We start from the raw sequence: 14,688 nt of genomic DNA, 5'->3' as shown, positions 1-14,688 counted from the left end.
ATCTGCTGAAAGTGGAAAGCTTCTCTGAGCTCACTGAAAATCCAATATTAAGGGGCAGGCCTACAATCATGAACCAATCGTGGTCCAATATTAAACTTGTGTGAAAAGTTGAAGCCTCCAGTGCACAAACACTGAGAATGGACTTTACAGTGAGGTAGGAGACATCCTCTGTGAAGTATTTAACTTCTGAAATAAAATATATTTGCATATTCATAGACTGGAATTTTTAATGAGGGAGAAGGAGCAGAATCCATTTTAAGGATCTTAACGTGGTAATTATACTTTTTGTAGACACACAATATTGTTCCAAGCAGAGTACTTTTATATGTCTTAGTACATGTCTGGAGAGGATCTTTAACTTTGCATGAAATTGTTTTTGTTGTCAGCATATTTTTGACCCTTATTTTGAAAGCGGCAGACAGGAAGTGTCTACCGTTGCTGGCGCCTTGACGTCACGGCTTCACTGTCAAGACTTTCGTTTTCCCTTCTGCAACAACAAAACCAATGTTGACGTTATAGTTGCTGCAGATTAGAGACATGGCAGGCCTGGAGGTGTTGTACAGCTCTGTGGCCGGCAGCATCAGCTGTCCACAGGACGCAGTCGTGTGTTTCGTTCACTGGGAAATGATAAAGAGCGGATACAGGTGCATCGGCTCCGGAGACGAGGTGAGTTCAATCGGCTAACGTTAGCTAACAACAACCGAACGTAACGTCAACGCTTTACAACGTTACACCAAACCCCGTTTAAAATCCAGCAGTTTAACGATTCCTTTGTCATTCGCCAGTACTGCAGTAACGTTAATTTGAGTTGCTACTTTTGGAGAAATTTGCGTATATTTATGATTCATGAATTACGACTAACTTTCGACAAGATATTAACTTTGAGAATCGGTTTCCACTGCTCGCTGAATGATATAGTGTTAATGAAGAAGGCCAGAAGTTGAGCTGGATTTTCATTAAAATGTGCTGCTTTGTGTATCAAACATACGCCGAACTGAAGAATGGCTCTTAACGGTACATGTAAAGGATTTATAGTCTGTTTTTAGAGAAGTTATTCTCCTGTACTGCTCAGGAAGAGATTAAACAAGCCGGTTTTTCAATGGACTCTCGTGCCATTAGTCGCTGACTCACTCTTTACTTGCTAATGAAAACCAGCTTCCTAAACCGGTTAGCTACGTAACCAACGTCAGTTATTGAACTGTAATAGGTTGCCATGTTTGCAACAAAAAAAAAACCTACCAAACAAATACCACCAGCTGCATATATGAAAAAAAAAAACAAACTGAACAGAACAAACAAACAAAAAAAACATACAAAACCAGTCAAGTACATCAATTTATTTTCCATTTGGAAGCTCAACCAGCAGTTTAAAAACGTAATTATCAAAAAGAGGGGGAAAAAATAAAGAAGCTTCCCGTTGTAGTTAAAAAATATATTTAGAGGGTACAAAATTAGAACATAAATACACAGTATATGCATATAATCCTCTTGTCCTATATATAGTTCACCATGTACTGTGATATTAACTCCAACCCTCTATCTGACTCAAAATACCCCACCCATGTTAAAAATCTAGCTTTTGCTCTTTATTCTCACTAATATCCTTTTCAAGAGTCTGCTGATACTTCAGTAGTTGTCTTTTAGTGGCTTTAAATATATATGCTTCTCCCATCATAATGATGATGTTATTCAGGTTTTGTCCTTCTTCATTTGTAATCCTCAAATCCCCAAGCATTATAGATAAAGGACAGCCATAGAAATTTGAATAATAAATGCCATGTTATCTCCAGTCATTTAATGCTGTACCACTTGGGGTCAGTCCAACTTACACATTACGGTTTTATTTCCATAGAAATTCTGATGAGCTTGTCATGATGATACACACTCTCACTGTCCTCTAACCTCCACTATCTTCCCTCTTTTTCTTTATCTCTCTGTTTTTACTGTATCTATCCCCCTCTCATCCCACCTCCAGCCCCGCAGCAGTGATAAGAAGTCAGAGCTGCTGCCTGCTGACTGGAGCAGCAACAAGGAGTTGTACAGTCTGAGATATAAAGCCAAAGACGGTGACATCCAGTTGCTGCTCAAAGCTATTGCTGTGGATTCCACCTTGATCTTCAACCTGATGGTAGGAACGCAAATCTCTTCACAGACTGTACCCGACGTCGCCACTACCAGCTGTCAGTTTTAAAAGTTGGACTCCTGAAAGAATTGATTTAGGACCCTGCTGCTTTTTTCTTGCCTGCACTACAAGCTAATTCAGGGAAACAATTATATCAAACATCCACATCTAAATTAGTTGAACACTTGAGGATTTAGTACACATCTCCTGCAGACAGATCTAAATCTGTTGAACTGTAAAATAACCAGAAACAGTGTTTACTGGTTTTCCTGAGGTTCAACATAATATTCTTGACTTGATCTCGTCTTCAAACAAAGCTCAGCTGCGTCTGACTTTGGGACTTTCCTTGTTGGGAGTTCTATGTTGCCTGATTTTTAATCTCTATAAACAGATATCTCCATATGAATGCAGGAGAATGCAGAATGCATTTTGGTACTGGAAGTGTTCTGGTTTCTGTTTGTAGTCTGAGTTGTATCGACCAATCACATTTGAGCGAGCTTTGGTTGCATGCAGGTAAACAGTCTGTGTGGAGAGCAAAAGAGGCAGAATGCATTGACTGAAATGCAATCTCAGAACCTGTCAGCTATCATCTGACGATGCTTTTTATTAGCTTTTTTAAAACGTATCTATGTTTATATGCATACATCTGTTTATAGAGATTAGCTGTAATGTCGTCTGGATCGTCTCAAGTTGCTAATCAAACTGTAAACAATGACAGGCGCAGGCAAAAGGAAATCTTGGCCTGCATATCAGTTATCAGGTTATTCGTTGGCTACGCTGGAACACCTGAAATATTGGCTGTTGCCCCCAGAGGCTAAACTGTTGTCAGACAGATAATCGATGAGTCTTGAGATTGCCTGATTCTAGACGTTGCTTTACGCTGAATTTTCCCCAGAAATAGTTGTGTCTACTTGTGAGTGCTAGTGTTTTAGTACATGCTATGAAAACAAATCAAATGCAATCACCTGTATACGTTTCCTTTTATCGTTTGTTGCACCTCTGAACACACCTGACAGCACTGTTGGGTGAGGACAGAGATGTGCTCTGTATCACCTGTAGTCAAACCAAACAGTGATGTCACAGTAGCGTACACCTGTACATCACTGCAGCAAGGTGAGAACTTGCACTGACCACTAGAGGTCAGCAAAGACAAGATTTTCAGGTGTTAAGCTGCTCTTTAAAGATGCCCTGTCTAGTGTTCCTGTAAACAAACAAAAATTATTTTTACCTTGAATGTTACTCACCAAGAAACGCGTTGAATGCATTTCCTTCTTCATAAAACATTTGCAAAGCAGATTTTTATAAACATTTTAAAACCTGCATTGTTTACATCAATGTTTTCTTGCCGTTGTCTTCTTCTCTGCCTTTGCTGCCACATTGCTGAGTATCTTTGCATGTTGTTGCAGTCGATCAGTGGAATAGAGTGAAACCGTCGGCAGGATTGTGCATTGTGTCACCTGCACGTGTGTCTGTATGCGCATGCAAACAAACAAACAAAATAGCTCCATAGAGAGCCAAAGTCAAACCAGAACTTCCTGTATTTTTTAACATGCTAATAACTAAAAATCCAACCTTGGAACTGAAGCTTTCTCAACAGTATGTCAGGTGGCTCGCTTCATATAAGGACGGGAGTTTTTTTTAAATCTTATATCATTTATTCAATATTAATGGTTTTTAGTGGCCTTTAACGAACATCATTTCCCATAAGCCCTAGATGTTCGTGGGCTTAATGTCACAGTTCAACAGAGGAGTCGAGTCCATGAGCGAGCAGAGGGGTTGTAGCAAGTTCAGACATGTCTGTGATAACAGCAGGACAGTCGGGTAGATTAGAAATTACAAAGCGTTTTTTATGGATATGTACCTGCGCTGCCATGCTTGTAGTTTTCTCATGGGAACTGTAGTTTTTTGTGCACTTGCCATGTAATTGTTTAACTATCTTAAAATCACCATCTATCTGACGTTTCTGCTGTGCTTATTTTATGTACTGTGTTGCTTTGCTGGCGCCTTCGATAAACAAAATCTACCCGACGGCGTCATCTCACCGTCGGTCAGACTAACTGCTAGTTTTAAACTCAAGCTATGTTTTCTTTAGTCTGTGGCCCATCAGGTCAACTAGATCTCCAACCTAACGGTAGTGAAAGTGTTGTGATAAATGAGATGTTGTTTTCTACCTGGAAGTTACTGTAAACAAACATGTTGTTTCTATAGAGGTCAAAATCTTCACAGGGTACCTTTAATATTCATGGTCTGCTCAGTTTGGCCTCATACGTAGTCTGACGTCATTGGTTATTTTTGGCTCAGTAGCCTTTTTTGATTTGCTGAAACAACAAATCTATAACAAGTATTGATCTTTTTCTTGTATGTTTCTGTGTGTGTGTATATATGTGTGTGTTTGTGAAGAACTCCAGCACACAGCAGGTGTCGGACTTGACGGTGAACATCAGCGATCATGTGGATGCTGACCAGTTGCGCAACTTTGACAGGTTGGTGTGTGATTATTCATCGTTCGAGGACTCATTTTCACAATCACAGTGAGAAATACCAGCATTTATTCACTAGCGATGAAAAGCTGCGACCTCATCAACCAGATGTTTAAATAATGTAGTGAAGACAAACTGATCAAGAAGCTTAGTCGGCTTTATTTCCATAAAAATGATCTATCGTTGTTTTCAGTGTATTCAAGGACGCAGACAGTTTGTCAGAGAAGGTGAAGACTCAGCTGCTTCCCTCCCAGGACAGACCGAAGGGACAGAAGACGGAGAGGAAGAGTCGGAGGGATGAGGAGGAGGAGGAGCAGCAGAGACGAAGAGGAGAGGACAGCGACCCCCTCCGCATCCCCAACAGACATCCTCGCCAGGGAACACAGCCGCACTGGTCAGTAACGTCAGGAAGAAGAATATGTCTCTCTTTGTGTTTAACACACATTAAACTATATCTAATTATCTTCTAAAAGCCACAATAGTAATTCCAGGTTAACTGCAGGTTTGTCTTAACATGCATTGATTTTAGCTTCCTTCAGAAAAAGCCTTTACAGGGTATTAAAAGTCTTAAATGTTGTCTCTTGCCTGCTGTCGGCAGTAAAGTTGGTCATTAAATATTTTTTGATTGTTGGCTGTCAGAAGATGTTCCTAATCTATAAACTACAAGTGAGACTGGTGCAACAACATCAGTCAGCACCATCAGACCTGCAGCAAACACCATCACTGCTGCAGCTTCAGTAGCTCAGAAGCTCATCGGCTCAACGCGGACGAGTCAAGATTTAAGCAAACATTTTTAATCCTGAGTGTGACAGAGAACAAAAACACTACAAACGTGCGAAGGACTTGATTTTGAAATGGTTTCCCACACATTCACACACAAATACACAACAACCGCCTCCTAACTCTCATCTCTCGCACGCACACACACAAACACGCACACACACACCTCTCACGACATGCTGAGGTTGTGGTTTGTAGGAAGTCTAGACAGAGGAGCTGTTGGTTGACTACAACTGCAGAGAGTAAATGAGGACAGAGCAGTGTGGGCAGTGTGTGTGTGTGTGTGTGTGTGTGTGTGTAATGGTTGGGGGGGGGGGGGGGGGGGGGGTTGCCACTGCAGTATCTATTCAATATTTACAGCAGGGAGAGAGTGAGTGAGGAAGTTTGGGCCAGAACTGTTTGTGCTTGTACGTCTATCTTTGTGAGGACCGATTTGAGATTTAGACCTTGAGAGAGTGAGGACGTTGTTGTCATGGTTGTTTGGGTTTGGTTTTAGGGTTCAGGTTAGAAGTGGGTCTATGTTTAGTTTAGGGGAAGGGTTGGGTTTAAGGCATTTAGTTGTCATATTGTAATGGCAAAGGAACATGTCACCCAGTGCAGAGTTGTGGTTCATAGACGTGTTTTTAATAGTTTTTGGACAACAACTGAGATCTACCACACAGAAGAATAAGATATATCAGGCTTTTGATACACACACTTCTAAGTGGATCAATTCATCGTTGGTTTGACTCTAAACATGAGATTTGACAATAAGAAGAATATAAAATATCGCCAGCCTTATCCTTTTAAAGGGCAAATATTGTTATTTATATACTGTTATGATGTTGGATGTTAAACATGATCAAAGGTCCAAAACCGTGAGGTGGACGTATGTAGAAATTTTCCCTTAAGACAGAAGCCAGAGCTTCAAGCTGCTCTGAACTCTTCGTTTTTTCTACCTTGCAGACGAGCTGATGTCGGCTCGTTGTGCATGCTCACGAACTGCCGTCCGTTCTGTAGTCTTGGTTGCTAAGGTTGTGTTGTCCACTCTCATATTTTGGTTCAGATTTTGGCTCGAACATTTGCATTTTGACCGTTGCCATCTTGGATTTATGGAGCCAGAAGTGACCATATTTGGACAAGAGGGTGGAGCTGACCCTAATGCTAGCTGCTAGCTTGGTTAACACAGTGCATTTACAGTTAATGGTTAACTGTGATAATGCTAATGCTAATTTTGGTTAGCGAAAAACAAGCTTAAAAGAAAACTTTACAGAGCAGCTGACTCCTTTGAGAGGCTTTTAGTATAACCTTTTTTTTAGGCGACGAAAATGTTACAATCAACTTTCATGAACTGAAAACACACTAAAATAGCAACAGCTACGTTTATACTCATATTCTAATCTGGGGTTACAACAGGTAACGTACGTACTTGTCGCTGTGGTAGTGACATGTCAATCACAATGTAGCCGCACTCTAAAGCATACGCTGCTTTATCATCTATTTACTCTAGATGGGACCATAACTTACAAAATCAACATCATGCTAGCTTAGAGTGCAGGTTTAAGGCACTTCTGCATCGGCTTCACTTTTCAGACCCGGAGCTTGCCGCTCTGTTTGACGTAGCCTCTGGAGTAGCCAAAAATCGGCTGTGACGCAGCTTCATGAAGCTGACCAATCAGGACAGAGTGGGCTCATCAGGAGGCGGGGCCTTAAAGACACAGGAGCTAAAACGGCCTGTTTCAGACAGAGGCTGAACTGAGGCGCTGCCTCTGTCTGAAACAGAAGATAAATATAGAGCTGGAAATGTGCAGAATACATCCCCTTTAAAGTTCAGGTAAAGAGCTAGAGAATGAATTATGTCAATGAGGGTCCTCATAAGGATAGAAGTTCAACCAGATGTGTGTGTGTGTGTGTGTGTGTGTGTGTGTGTGTGTGTGTGTGAGCTGCAGGTCAGATTCACTCCTTTTCACTTCTTGTCTCATCTGCCTCCCCTCCTCCTCTCCTCCCCCTCCGTCCGCTTAGCTGTGACCAGATCAGATGAGATGTGAGGTGATGTCAGCACTTTATCGACCTCGCTGCTGTCGCCTCCTTGTCCTCAGAGAGAGACGCAGAGAGAGAGAGAGAGAGAGAGACGGGGAGAGGGAGCAGATCAAAACAATGACAGATGGGGAGAAAGTAAACCAAAATCTGACAGCGTGAGGAAAGTCGTAATGGGAGAGAAAATAAGAAAAACAGTTAAGAGGCAGAGAAGAGGGAGAGAAAGGACGAAGGAGCGATAGAGATACAGAGAGACAAGGAGACAAGGAATGATGAATGAGAAAGCAAAACCTGAGTCAGGGCTGCGGAGAGCTGAAAGTGTGAGAAACAGGCAGGAGACAGAGAGGAGGAGATGGGATCTGGACAGAGATAAAAGACATTTCTTCTTTTAGTGCTACTTTTATATACTTTGTTCTATTTTATTGACAATTTAATAGTTTTATTCTATTCTAACATAACATATTTTAAAATTTGTCAACATATTGTCTGTGTGTGTGGCGTGAAGGCGGCTACAACTGCTTTTCATTATGCAAACCTGAATAGTGTCATGACATTAAAACAACCTTGAACATTGAAAAGATGGAGCGACAGGAAAGATCCAGAACATCTGAAGGCAGGTTGGATCAGATACAAAGAAAGACGACACAGTTACAAAAGAGCTTCTGCTACAGTGTTTTTCATCCATCCTTTAATTTAGTTAATTAGTTCATTAGGAATATTATTATACTATTAGCATTAAAAACAATACAGTACAGGACGAACATCAGAGACACAAAATGAACAAACAACCTGATTTAAAATACATAAATACTGAACAATAAAGAGTTTTTTTTAAATGGGAGAAGTGCCAGATGTTCATCCATTGGAACAAAAACAAATCCAATAGAAAGTAAACTCAAGCCTGACTGTGATTAATTATGAATAACTGCAATGATGAGTCAATGAGAATGAATCACCAGCTATTTTTATAATCTATTAACAGTTCTGAGTCATTTTTTTGTTGAAAAAAAGATTATTTCTCTGATTCCAGCGTCTCAAATGTGAATATTTTCTGGTTTCTTTAATCTTCTATGACAGTAAACTGAATATCTTTGAGTTGTGAACTGTTGGTCGAGACAAAACAAGACGTTTTATAGACCAAACGACCTATTAATGGAGAAAATAATCGTTAGCTGCAGCCCTAATGGGATGATTAATGGGTGAAAGTCATTTATAATGTTGAGGTTTACATCAAAATAAACTTTAAAGCTACTTTAATCTAAATATGTTGTTAATGTATTAAATGATGTGTAATTCGTTGGTCGTGGTTCGTAGTGATAAACATACAGAGAGTTATCAGCGACTCTGCAGACTCCTCTCGGCTTTAACGGAGCTTTTATAGCCAGTTTCAGCTCATTGTTTATCTGTCCGGCTGCAACTTTACTGTTTCGGTTCACTCTCAGTTCACAGACACAGTTAGCTGCAGACTAGCTGGTGAACATAGTGGAGACATTTAAGCAGCTAAAGAGCCAGATATTCCCCTCGGGAGTCGGTAGAGAGCAAAAATAGAGCTAAAAGAGAGTGAATACTGGACTTATAGTCACCAGGAGGACAGAAACACGACTCCATGATTATGAGAATGAAGGATAATGTTGCTCTGAATGTGTGTGTGCAGGTTGGAAAGACACATTTATATACAGTTTGTTATCTGTGTGTGTTTCAGGCCCGACCCCATGGTTCCTCCGTTCGCAGCCGGAGGTGCAGATCTGGATCCTTTCGGGTGAGTCTCTCTCTCTCTCTCTCTCGTCCGTCCCCTCATAATAAATCCTACAAATGATTTTATGGAAGTCATTTTCAGATATGTATTTAAGCATCAGTCTGGTTTTGTTCTAATCTGGGATTTTGGGGGATAAAGAGTCAGTGTACCACAGTAACACACAGACAGACAGACAGACAGACAGACAGCAGCGGATTACTGGCGCTTGTCCAGACTCCCCTCCGCCAGCTAAATATGAAGCACAAACATCAGAGCTTCAGGAGGCGCACTGCGGGGGAAAATACCGAACCAAAGCAATCCAGCAGCACACGCTGAGTCTGTGTTTAGTCTCTCCATTAATGTTTCATCAATTTAAGCTTATTTATTGACCTTAAACAGACTTTGCAATTGAAGTGTGGTCACGCCGAGGCTCTTTTTAAATCACAGAACGGTTGAGGTTGATTTAAACTGTAACGGATATTGATTGTTTGTAGATGATTTATTCACAGTGAAGTGAAAAAAAAAAAGACTTCTTTCTCACCTACTTAGTGAGTTTTATTTTCTTTAATTTTAATGGTAAAATATCACTAATTTAACTCAAAACTTCAGCAATAAAAGCATCACAGAGGTTTAAACAGTCTTACACCAGGGTCTGGGTGAATACTCATAAAACCGTTCAATGCACACGTAGTTCGGCTCAAGTTTAATCACCGTTCTTAAATTCATCCGCTACCCAACCTGTAACCATGGCAACATGAAAGAGCACAGCTGTCAAAGCTTTCTCGTTATGAAGTTTTGAAGAATGAGACACACCAGAGGAAAAAGAAATGAAGAAGAAGAAAAGAAAGAAACGAGGAACGTCTGACACCTGAAGAGCTTAAAATGATAGAAGAAGAGAAGGATGAGATTAATACAACTTTCTCTTTCTAAACCAAAAACAAAACAACACTGATGTGGAGACAAACTCTGTGGTTATGCTTAATAACACCTTATGTGAATTTTATGCCTTGTTGTCATGACAACGGTAAGCCCCTGCTTCATAACATTTGATTTTGAGCACAAAACTTTCACCAAAAATGTGCGAATGCTTTAATGTTATATTGTTGGCAAATGACCATAATATAAGCAGGATAATAGACTTAAACAGTTTTAAGACTTCTCGTCTCGCCTTAAAACCGTTTAACGCACACCTACAAGTTGATTATCTTCCTCCATCAAATAAAACTCTGGCTGATATGTTATCGGTTTGATTTTTTGAGAAGTATCAGTGTCCTGCCAATAATCAGACAGTCATGAAACTGAAATTAAGAGGAAAAAGTGTGTGAAAGAAAGAGAGAAACACATTTCCTTCTCTTAAATCCTCCCTCCACTCTCTCTCTCCCTCTCTCTCTCTCTGTCTCTCTCTCTCTCTCTCTCTCTCTCTGACCTCGCAGGTCTCGCGGCAGTGGCGGGATGATCGTTGACCCGTTGAGGTCGGGGTATCCTCGCTCTGGTTTCGACCCCTCCAGCGGGATACCAGACATCCTGCCTCCCGGAGCCGTTCCCCCTGGAGCCCGCTTCGACCCGTTCGGACCCGTCGGACGACACAGGCCAGGGTGAGACACGCACGCACACACACACACACACACACACACACACACACACACACACACACGTCTCTTTGTCCATTTGAAGGATAAGTTCACAATTCTTCAAGTCTGTCTTAAAATAAAACACACATGCTCATATGTATATTATGACACTGAAGAGATCCTTCCTAACGTGAATCCAGTGATGCTGAACAAGATCCACAGTCCTCGTCCTCGTCAGAAGCCCACATGAGGCCGAGTTAGTCAAATAAAGCGTGTTTCTTTAAAAGTTACAATAATTTTAGTGTGAATTTAGTGAGCACTCATAGAACTACATAGAACTGTGTAAAAAATGATTAAAATTAACACCTCGTCGTACCAGAGGAAATGTGATTACTTGCACGTTTAAATAAATCAATCAAATCAATGTGTATCCATCATCGTTTAGTTAAAATGATCTAGTTAATTAATTCAGTAACAGTTTATATAGCCTACACTTCCAAACCCTGCACAACCAACTGCATTATCACTTTGCAAAACTCAATATGCAGGCAGTGAAGCGGCACCGTAGGCAGCAGCCAGGTAGACGAGTCTTATTTTTGTAATAGTTTATGTGGCTACAAAGATGGAGTCTGTGTAGCAGATAAAAACACCCGCTCCGCCCCGTCTACGTGACATCGTGTCATCGTGTGCGTGCCTGGTGCATTTCAGCCGTAGACCTCTACTGTTGTCCATAAAGTATTAAAAACACGTCAACGAGCCACACTGCTGCACTGCGTGACATTTCTTCATCATCGTGTCTCTTCATTATGAAGAGTTTGGTCACGTTAGTTTGTATAGAAGCAGCTCCAGATACTAAAAACTGATCAAATTTTCACTCTCAGGAGAGCAGTTCTGTGTAAACACGGTTCTGTTTACAGCTTCATTAGGAGATGGGAGACTGTCGAGTTCTCACACAGACAGCTGCTCTGATGACTCCTGTCCTGTGCACGAGCATGAATGCCCCCTGCTGATTGGCTGGAATAGTGTCGTGTGGATCAGTCCGAGCCACTTTATGTGTATGAATACCGGATTTTTTTTCAGAGCACATACAGAACAGACAGCTAGCGGACTGTGAGGAGGCAAAGATTATTAATCTTGTCTGTTGTCTTGACTAAACTTTTCTCTGCAAGCTTTTGTTTGTACTCAACCAAAGATCATTTGTGAGGGAAGAAGCTCCACTCTGTACGATCACGACTGGACTGAAGGTTTCTTTAGTTTCAACAGAGTGAGACGTTTTCTCCTCAGATGATGTCATCTTCAGTGGTCACATTCTCCAGTCAAACTTTCATTCATATATCTATAATTTAAGATAATCAGCTTAATAGTTTTGAATGAGGACCTTCAGTATTTGGATTAAATAACACAAGAAAAATAAATCATGTTAAATCTTGGTCACACCGTTTATTTGAATGTGTTAATTTAATCAACACTGCATATCTTCTGCTGCTCTGTATATATTGTAATTATTTTTACTGAGCATCTTTTGCACAAAAACTGATTTCAGGATGAATTAAGCTCCGTTTTATCTCAATTTCAGGTTGTAGTTTGTGTGCACTGAGTAGCTGTGTCTTTTAGATAAATATAAGTATTGGATTATCAAATAACCTGATCAGTACATCCATAAAAAATAAATATACAACAGTAATAACATTACCATGTGTCTGTGTTGATTTCTTAGGCCGGATCCAGACCACATGCCACCACCCGGCTATGATGACATGTTCATGTAGTAACCAGCAATGTTTCCTGCTTTTCTACTTCCTGTTTGCTACTCACAACGACATCCTGTCTACTAGCCAATAGGAGGCAGGGGAGAAAGTTGTCATCTTCACCTCCTTCAGGGTTGGGTTTGATCTAGTTTAGTTGCCTGAAAATAATATTTTTGCCTTTTTTTATTTTGAGACGTTAGAGTAAGTTGTTTTTCTAATCGTTCATTTCATACAACTAATGTGTAACTTTTGTAGAACTGGCGTTAAATATACATCAACAGATCAGACAAACTGTCTAATGTAAAATATGTTTTTTGATGTCAAACTGACAGAATAAAAGCTCTTTTTTTTGTATTACAAGTTAAAACACAACATCAAACTGGAATAAATTGGCCGATTAAATTACTCATCTAATCTCATATTTTGTCTCGTTTACTGGCGTCTGAAAATCTGGAAATTGTGTATTGCGAAGCGTTGAGTTAACATTTAAAAAAAGACAAGTAGAGTCGAGTTGAGTTGGTACCACGTAGAGGAAATGACGTAGTGAGACAGCATCTGGTCTGTTGAATCTTTTATTTCTCTCCAAAAGAAAAACCCTCTTTCCTCTGGTTCCTGATTGATAGAAGAAAGACGAGATAGTTTGTTTAGATTCTCATGATCCCATTGAACTGCATCCTGTAGTTTATATATATTCATAGAAGAGAACGATTCCTTGAATTTTCTTGTATTTCTATTGTGGATACATTGGAAAGTTTGAAATATTAGAAATCTGTACAGTTTGTTTGGACTGTTGTTGATTGAACAACACAGTTGATGAAGTGTATCTCCTGCAAAAACATCTAATAAAAATCTTACCTGACATTCGGGGCTGTGTTGTTGTTGTTGTCGTCATATGTGCTGAAATGTTAACTTTTATTAAATGTTTAATTTCATGGCAGTGAAAGAAAAAGACGCTGAATTGTGGGTCTTGAAGGTAAAACATCAAACTTGACATGATTTTGTATCAACCACTCTGTAGTTCAATTTCTAGAACATATAAAATATCACTTTTTAGAACCAAATATTACTGGAGGAATGAGTCAACGTCATCCACAATTTCATACAAAACATGTCTTCCGCTTACCTGTAGTGCATCTAGTCATGCTTTTAACTTTGTTCTTATTTTCTGAGGTTAGAGACATCCTGAGAGTCATTTGGAGTGAATTTTTTGACCAAAGGTAAAAAAAAGTCTACAACAAGTTTTCTTTCTTTAGCAACACGAGACATAAACACACAAAAAAGACAAAATCCCTCCATTTCCTCTCTGGGTTACAAGACAAGAGCTGAACTACAGATGCTAAAGTCAGTGGTGGAAGAAGTACTCAGATACTTTATTTAAGTAAAAGTACTAATACAGCAATGTAAAAATACTCCATTACAACTAAAGTCCTGCATGAAAAATCCTACAACAGTAAAACTACAGTAGAATTAGCAGCAAAATGTAGTTAAAGTATTGAAGTAAAAGTAGTGGTTTGGTTCCTATGACTGATATATTATTATATATGACATCATTAGATTATTAATAGTGAAGCATCAGTGTTAGAGCAGCATGTTACTGTTGTAGCTGCTGGAGGTGGAGCTAGTTTACACTACTTTATATACAGTTAGCTAGTTTAGTCCACTGGTTCCCAACCTAGGGGTTGGGCCCTCCAAAGGGTCAGCAGATAAATCTGAGGGGTCTGATACACAAATCTGTTTTCAGTTTTTGGACTTTTTCTCTAATCTTTGATTTTTGCTGAAATATTGGATCATTTGAACATTTATTGAAATGAAACCATGTGAGAAGTTTAGAGGGAAAAATCACTATTTGGTGGAGCTGTTAACAACTCATAGACATGTGAAATGTGACCCCGACTACACACTGCTTTTTGTAAGACGTCAAAAGCCAAAAAGGTTGGAAACCACTGGTTTCATCTTTAACAATGTGTTGTATTTTAAAAGCTTGTTATATTATCCATTGTGTCAAATCTTCATCTGAAAACTAACTAAAGCTGTCAAATAAATGTAGTGGAGTAGAAAGTACAATATTTCCCTCTGAAATGTAGTGGAGTGGAAGTATAAAGTAGTATCACATGGAAATACTCACGTAAAGTAGAAGTACCTCACACTTGTACATAAGTACAGTACTTGCACATCTGCACACACGTGGCTGCAACTAACAATTATTGATTGAACTTTAAAAGAGTTATATCTCCTT

The 14,688-nt window shown here is 39.8% G+C and overlaps 1 protein-coding gene across 1 annotated transcript; it reads left to right on the top strand.

Annotated features, from left to right (window-relative positions):
* The first annotated feature begins 436 nt into the window (after positions 1-436).
* On the top strand, positions 437-13,316 carry psmf1 (proteasome inhibitor subunit 1). Its single transcript, XM_067586277.1, has 7 exons — positions 437-666; positions 1,976-2,128; positions 4,523-4,605; positions 4,796-4,996; positions 9,101-9,157; positions 10,567-10,728; positions 12,422-13,316. Exons 1-7 carry the CDS (start codon positions 538-540, stop codon positions 12,471-12,473), a joined length of 837 nt encoding a protein of 278 aa, XP_067442378.1. The 5' UTR covers positions 437-537; the 3' UTR covers positions 12,474-13,316.
* The last annotated feature ends 1,372 nt before the right edge of the window (positions 13,317-14,688 follow it).

Source organism: Thunnus thynnus, chromosome 4 (assembly GCF_963924715.1).
Source record: "Thunnus thynnus chromosome 4, fThuThy2.1, whole genome shotgun sequence".
NCBI classification, from domain to species: domain Eukaryota; kingdom Metazoa; phylum Chordata; class Actinopteri; order Scombriformes; family Scombridae; genus Thunnus; species Thunnus thynnus.
This window is presented reverse-complemented; position numbering and strand designations above follow the sequence as displayed.